The sequence below is a fragment of the Stegodyphus dumicola genome, chromosome 12 (assembly GCF_044657685.1).
Source record: "Stegodyphus dumicola isolate Sdum_Otavi_A_Nest chromosome 12, ASM4465768v1".
Classification (NCBI taxonomy): Eukaryota; Metazoa; Arthropoda; class Arachnida; order Araneae; family Eresidae; genus Stegodyphus; species Stegodyphus dumicola.
This window is the reverse complement of record NC_140779.1, coordinates 19754616-19762845: the sequence shown is the minus strand read 5'-3', so window position 1 is coordinate 19762845 and position 8230 is coordinate 19754616. Positions and strand designations below refer to the sequence as shown.

Genomic DNA, 8230 nt, shown 5'->3' with positions numbered 1-8230 from the left:
TAAATAAATAAATAAATAAATAAAAAATAAAAAAAATAAAATAAATAAATAAATAAAATAAAAAAATAAAAACTGCACATCCAGCTTGTTCACCAGGATTTAAGCTGAGATTAAACTGCCAGTATTGAGTCGTTTAAACCACTCGTAGGACAAATCTGAAGAAAAATGCTTGTAATATCATGTAATCAAAAGTTAACTACATGTTATATGCCAGGATTGCTTTCTCAAGTACTAAAGGTAGGTAATACTTAATCTGCTCTTTTTTTTTTTTTTTTTTTTTTTTTTAATGTTTGGTCATGGTATTATTCATTGCATGTATTTTCTATAATATAGAACTATTAATAGTTCTATAACAAGTGTCTTTTTTTCATTTTTAAGCGCTTTGCTTGTTGATATTCTCAAAATTGCATCTGATAATTAGTGCTATTATGTGTATAATAAATACAATAGATGCATATAATAGATCAATATATTTTTAGTATACATATAATGATTCAATATTATTTTTATGGGGAAAAAAAGACACTTTTGACTGCACAGATTTTCTGGAAATCCCAAGTTAAGCACATATGAAGTCATTTGTTTACCATCAGTGAACATTAAAATCAGCTCTCTGTCGCAAGACAATAAAACAGCAACACAATTTCCTACAACAGCCAGCAGTTCCTCCTTTACATGATAATTATTTAGCACATTCAGTTATATTTCTCATAATTCGAAACTTTTATCATGTTATTCGATGAGGGGTAGGGCTATGGCGCCCAGGCACCCTGGTGGTTAAGCACCGCAGTTCAACATCTATCCTTTACATGAACAAGAATGTTTTTTTTTTTTTTTTTTTTTAAATTTTTATTAGTCCTTTTTGAACAATGAAATGTCCTTCGATTTCATGCGATCAGGACGCTATAGAACTTATCCTTAAATAGAAAGCCAAAACTTGTACATTGGATTTCAAATAAAATTCCGTGCATTACCAAATGATCAGCTTTTTAAAATTCTCTCTGCTTCAGTAATACAGCGAGAATTTATGTCTCTTTGAACAAAATCAAACATTTCGGAAAAGCTAAGCAACTCCATTTTTGAGTGTACGAAGTCAGATCACAAATAAAAATACCGATTTTTATCCGCCATACTAATGTTTGAAAGCGTCACCTATAGGTGAATTGAATCGCGGATATACCTTTCCTTCCCACCCAAAGATGTTCTCCTCCTTGTTCCCACCTAAGCTTGATTTTTCGCCCATATGCGCAGAATGACTTAGCGGGTGCAAAAGAAGACATTTGTTTATTTTGTCTGTGTGTGTGAACTCAATTTGTCGATATATTCCATTTTGCATCTGAAATTCTTCGTGAATAAATATTCACTGTATCAGAGAATGTCTATGTACAATACATATTCTATGACTGCATTGTCGTTCATGCTGTTTTCGTGAAAAGGAAGATGGATACTAAAAAACAGGTTAAAAATAGTTTAAATGATAAGCAGAACTCTGCGATATCTGTACTACGTCAAGCTGTGGAGCATGACCAGGAAGGAAACTATGTATCTGCCTTACGCTGTTACAGGGAAGGAATCGAGTTGTTTTTGAGTATTATTAACTCGCCGGACAACAGAACATTAGACGAAAAAACATTAGCTCACTTTCGGCAGAAAACTAAAGAATATATCGAGAGAGCTGAAAAAATTAAAAAAATAATTGACGAGCGAAAGCACTATCATGAACAAATTCTAATACCAAATGATGCAACTGGATACAGTTACGAAAAAGTTTTTAAAAAATATCTTGATAAATCTGTGACAGAAGTTCATGTTGAGGATCCTTATGTAAGGACGACTCATCAGATTTACAATTTCTTAAATTTTTGTGAACTTCTAGTAAAATTTTGCTCTAATTTAAAGCATATATATTTGGTAACAGGACGGAATGAAACGGACTACCAGAATCAAAATTCAAAATTTCAGAACATTAAGGAGAGTCTGAAATCCTATAACATTCAATTGTCTATTGAATTTTCTGACACATTACATGATAGAGAAATTCGGTTAGACAGTGGTGTTTTTATAAAGATAGGGCGTGGTCTTGATTATTTCAAACATGTAAAGAACTTTGCTATTGGATTTTGTGATCAAAGTTTGAGGCCTTGTCATGAAACTGCAATTGATATATATGTTAAACATAAATAAGTTTTTCGATTACTTAATTTTTTTTTTTTTACAAAACGGTACTTCATAATTTCTTTGATTAAGTAGTACATGGACAAATTCTTATGTGTTCTTAAAAATGTAAATCCCTTAGTTTTTAGTTTGATATATTTGGTAGTTTGCAAATTCTTTTTAGAGTGTTTAGATTCATATAAAGTGAATTTGGTTGATCTTTACATTACGGTAACTGGTAGTTTGGCGACATTTTGGAGACGATAAAGGTTACTACCTGGGACTTTGGTAATAATGTGAGCAGTACTGAGTTCCGATTACGCATTATTTTGTGTGGGGGAAATGCGAGATCATGGGATATGTCGTGATATTAATGGACGAATTACGGTTCTTTAATCGGAAAAGGGGGGAAATCGGGGAAAAATCTGGAAATTTTGTATTTGGCTTTATTCTGTGTTGTGTGAAATAGTGTTTGTGAATTTTTGGATCCCATGGCCGTAAGTAAAGTGAATTCGAAATGGGTATTTAGTGGTATTGAAAAGGATAGTAAGAAATGTTTTTTAAGGTTGTGTGAGAGAGAAATAAACATGTTTTATTATGTTATTTATTTTATCTGGTATCTTGCTTTGAAAGATAAGTATGATTTTAAAGATTCTGAAAGAGAATGAAGAAAAGTGTATCCGCCACGTAATGAAGATTCTGAAGGAGATTAGGTAAGTTAGTATTTTTAATTATTTTTATGCATTGTTGGAAATGTAAGGTGGAAAGGAATTTGGTATTATTGGGAAAATTGTTATTAGCAATGATTTAGTTTAAAGTAATTAGGATTGTAAGGTAATTTTTATTAATTGAATGTATGTGCTCATGTATATTTTAAGTGGTGTTTTTGAATTTAATTATATTTTAATGAAATGATAGTTATTTTGTGAATTTTATACTTGTAGGAATTTGGTGTATGTTTAAGTTGAAATAAATGTGCATGGAAATAATTTAAATATTTGATACTAAATATTTGTAATGCTTCATGTATGAATTCGTTGGTGACGTGTATAATGTAATAGATGATTTAGAGGTAAAAGTTTTTGGATATTTTATTTATTTTATATGTGGAAATGTTCATATTTGTAAAGGGTAAATACTTTTTCGCGATCAGGTAATTTCATATATGTTCTTTTTACCGGGTTTAAAGATTGAGAAAATTGTCATGTATTTTCGTGAAATTTTTCGAATTTATGAGAAAAAAGCAGTGTACATGGATATAGTGAAGAGTGTGCGCAATGCCATTTTTGTGCAATTCTGGGATGTTTTTTTAAGTAAAAATAAGTCGGCGTGTACATGGTTTATGTGTATGTGTTATTTTGAAAAACGCGTAAGGTGTATGGTATTGTGCACTTTTTCTGAATTTTGCAGTGAATATTTGTCATGATTAAGCAGTTTTGTTTGATAAAATTTCTAGCATAAGTGTAATTCGGCTAGTAGATTGTTGGAAGAAGTGTTCAGTAGATAAGAAGAAAAGAAACATGTCTTTACTTCGTGAAGACAAAATGGCGGCGGGAAAAAAAAATAGAGGGTTGCTGTAGGGAAGTTGGTCGCCAAATTTTCGCCAAAAAATCGCCAAGTTACCGTAATGTAAAGATCAACCGTGAATTTATATTAACCCACACATCAGCTGAAAATGATATTCAGATGATGAAATTTACAGTTTTGCCAGACTAGGCCAGATTTTATGAGTAAAATACTTCTCTTAATGCAGCATAATTATTTTTAATAATTAAGATATATTTATTTGTTAGTGAAACACTGCTTTGAAAAGTCTGGCATTTTCAAAAAAGTAATAATGATCTCTAGCATATTTTTCCCGTGATGTGTCCCAAAATTTACCTATGTCAGTATATTCACATACTGTACTCATTTGTTCAATATGTCTTAAAACGTGTTAAGTATTATATGACAAAATGTTTATACTTAAATCTTGTTAAGCATTATATGACAAAATGTTTTTCTCATTACGTAATACGAGGTAAATATTATAGCACTTTTGTAACAAATAATGTAATTCATAGCTGCTGAATCTTACTTATGCAATTAAACCATGGGATCTTGATTCTTCCTCTAAGAGAAGAATTTATTTCATACAGTGTTCCCATTCAAAGGAATTAAGTTTTTTATATTTGTATTTCAGTTCATAACATTTTAAATATATAATTTAATGGAAAATATTCATTTTCCCCCTTAAAAAAAAAAAAAAAAAAAAAAAAAAAAAAATTTTTTTTGAATTCATTTAAAATGCTGAAGAATTTCTAAATGTTGAAATACTTTCAACACATTTTTTTAAGAGGAAAGAGGTTATGGTTTTTAATCGCATGTACTGATTGAAAATATGTGTGAAAATCAGAACATATTTATATAAGCATATATAATTAAAATATAGAATACTTACGTTTAAAATTTTATTTCTCAAATGTCCTAGTAAATTTATACCTAACTACAACAGTTTAATTTCCCAAGCTAAAGAGTAATAAACTTCTGTTATTATTAAAACTTATATTATCATTATAATTTAATTCTTAATTAAATTCATAACATTATTATCATTAAATAAAAATGGGTTGATCTTTACATTACGGTAACTTGGCGATTTTTTGGCGAAAATTTGGCGACCAACTCCCCTACAGCAACCCTCTATTTTTTTTTTCCCCGCCGCCATTTTGTCTTCACGAAGTAAAGACATGTTTCTTTTCTTCTTATCTACTGAACACTTCTTCCAACAATCTACTAGCCGAATTACACTTATGCTAGAAATTTTATCAAACAAAACTGCTTAATCATGACAAATATTCACTGCTAAATTCGGAAAAAGTGCACAATACCATACACCTTACGCGTTTTTCAAAATAACATATACACATAAACCATGTACACGCCGACTTATTTTTACTTAAAAAAACATCCCAGAATTGCACAAAAATGGCATTGCGCACACTCTTCACTATATCCATGTACACTGCTTTTTTCTCATAAATTCGAAAAATTTCACGAAAATACATGACAATTTTCTTAATCTTTAAACCCGGTAAAAAGAACATATATGAAATTACCTGATCGCGAAAAAGTATTTACCCTTTACAAATATGAACATTTCCACATATAAAATAAATAAAATATCCAAAAACTTTTACCTCTAAATCATCTATTACATTATACACGTCACCAACAAATTCATACATGAAGCATTACAAATATTTATTATCAAATATTTAAATTATTTCCATGCACATTTATTTCAACTTAAACATACACCAAATTCCTACAAGTATAAAATTCACAAAATAACTATCATTTCATTAAAATATAATTAAATTCAAAAACACCACTTAAAATATACATGAGCACATACATTCAATTAATAAAAATTACCTTACAATCCTAATTACATTAAACTAAATCATTGCTAATAACAATTTTCCCAATAATACCAAATTCCTTTCCACCTTACATTTCCAACAATGCATAAAAATAATTAAAAATACTAACTTACCTAATCTCCTTCAGAATCTTCATTACGTGGCGGATACACTTTTCTTCATTCTCTTTCAGAATCTTTAAAATCATACTTATCTTTCAAAGCAAGATACCAGGTAAAATAAATAACATAATAAAACATGTTTATTTCTCTCTCACACAACCTTAAAAAACATTTCTTACTATCCTTTTCAATACCACTAAATACCCATTTCGAATTCACTTTACTTATGGCCATGGGATCCAAAAATTCACAAACACTATTTCACACAACACAGAATAAAGCCAAATACAAAATTTCCAGATTTTTTCCCGATTTCCCCCCTTTTCCGATTAAAGAACCGTAATTCGTCCATTAATATCACATGACATATCCCATGATCTCTCATTCCCCCCACACAAAATAATGCGTAATCGGAACTCAGTACTGCTCACATTATTACCAAAGTCCCAGGTAGTAACCTTTATCGCCTCCAAAATGTCGCCAAACTACCAGTTACCGTAATGTAAAGATCAACCTAAAATTGTTTATCATCAGCAAGGAATGCTACTTAATATTTTAAAATTTTATTATTGTGAGAAATACATATAAACTTAATTATAATACTTAAATAGATCTTGTAACTTTTTGAGATATATTTTTTATTCAATTTTTACTCACATTTTTCCTAAATGAAGTTAAACATGTTACCAGAGAATCTTTATTTTGAATTTAAAAGAAATTACTTCGACTTTTGCCAAAGATATTTTCTTTAAAATATTAAGAAATTCCATAATGCTTTTCCATGCAACTTAATTTTTATGATTCATTTGTTTGAGAGTAGAACTGTTTAAAATTGAATGTTTTCGCAAATAAATTGGAGCACTTTTCTTTTCTCTTTATTAATAATGTTTATCTAATTTTCTACTCGAGAAATTAATAATATTACTGTTTGAATAGTATTTTAATGTGTTATAATATTTTCACAAGAATTATTTTTATTAAAATTTATATTTTTATATTGTGTTTATTTTATTTATTTATTTTTGAATCTTTGGAATATCATGGGAGTCTTCTAAATACCTGAAATACTGTAGGTTTAATTCCTGGTGAAAGGTGTACTGACAAACCACAAAAATTCTATACAGGTAGGTACACTTTTGTATTTTAATGCAAGCCAGTTTGCTTAAATCTTTCACTAGCACATTCTTTCCTGAGATGTTTTGCCAAAACCAGTCAACTAAATATTGTATTTAATTTCTAAATGTTTATTCTTTATTTTTGGGTAGAGTGACATGTAATAAAATATGCAGTATAAAAAGACAAATACAATACATGTTTGGAATACACAAGACAAATACAATGCATGTTTGAAAATAGCTGAAATTTGGTTTGTTTCTGATTATCCCCCCCCCCCCCCACTGATAAGGTGCAGAAAAGTGTACATGAAGCAATGCAACATGTTGGCAGAATAGTTATGTGTCAACCCAGATGTGCACTTAGCACATACATAGATTTTCACTTTTGAAATTCACCTGTCATTTATCTGAGTAAATGTTACTGTACAAATATATGTATATACTATATATATATATATATATATATATCAATAGTTGTCAGTATTTTGCACTATGCATCCCTTTCACCATTGCTATAAGATCATTTATAGGGCCACTGCCAGAACATGTGCAAGCAGGGTGACAAAACGTCTATTGCCAGTCCTGATCATTGCCTATCCTTTCCAAAACTTAAAATACATATATAAATTTATTTAGATTCTGTTCTAACATATTTTATAAATTAAACAACAAAAAGCATAGAAAATTTTGTCAAGTACAGTCAAAAGTCGTTAATCCGGACTCGTCGGGACTTCGGTGATTCCGGATTATTGATTTTTCCGCATTATAGATCATCAGTTTAAATCTGGTAAAATGGCATGCAGAAATTATAAAATTGAAAATATGAAACCGTAATTTCTGAAATAAAGAACAATTATGATCTAAAAAGTATCAAAATTTGCAAAAAAAAAAAAAAAAAAAGCTTAATATTTATTTGTTTTCTTTATTAAACATTTCTTTCAATGTAAGTTGTTTAAGTTGCTTCGTTTTTTATGTGATAATACATTCTCTTTAATTCTATAAACAGACATAATTTCTTGTTCATTTACAAAGTTCCGCTGTTCCAGTCCTATAATTGCTGTGTCGAGAATACCGACTAATTTGTCAAACGAAATTTTTTCGTTTTCAATAACCTCTGTTACTTTCTCGGAAGCGAATTATAATGACGAGGAATTTGATTTAAATTATATCAAAGACGGAGTACGTCGAGATTAAATTTATTTAGACATTTAGTAAGGAATTATAAGCCAAATAAAATAAAAACATCTGCCCTGAAGATAAGGATAGTGCTGACAGATCAACTTCCAATTAAAGTTTAGATAAACAAAGGATATGCCTTTATCCATTAATAAGCTGAATCCAATTCGAAAATTAAGGAACAACGCAATCTGCAACATTAACTGAATTAGATAATTTTAGCTTAGCTTATACCGTCCGTTATACATTAAACGCACAT

At 29.5% G+C, this 8230-nt stretch overlaps 1 protein-coding gene across 1 annotated transcript; it reads left to right on the top strand.

Annotated features, from left to right (window-relative positions):
• Positions 1 to 1190: 1190 nt before the first annotated feature.
• Positions 1191 to 6675, top strand: LOC118200295 (MIT domain-containing protein 1-like). Its single transcript, XM_085827525.1, has one exon. The coding sequence runs from the start codon at positions 1441 to 1443 to the stop codon at positions 2182 to 2184; it is 744 nt and encodes a 247-aa protein (XP_085683651.1). The 5' UTR covers positions 1191 to 1440; the 3' UTR covers positions 2185 to 6675.
• Positions 6676 to 8230: the final 1555 nt, after the last annotated feature.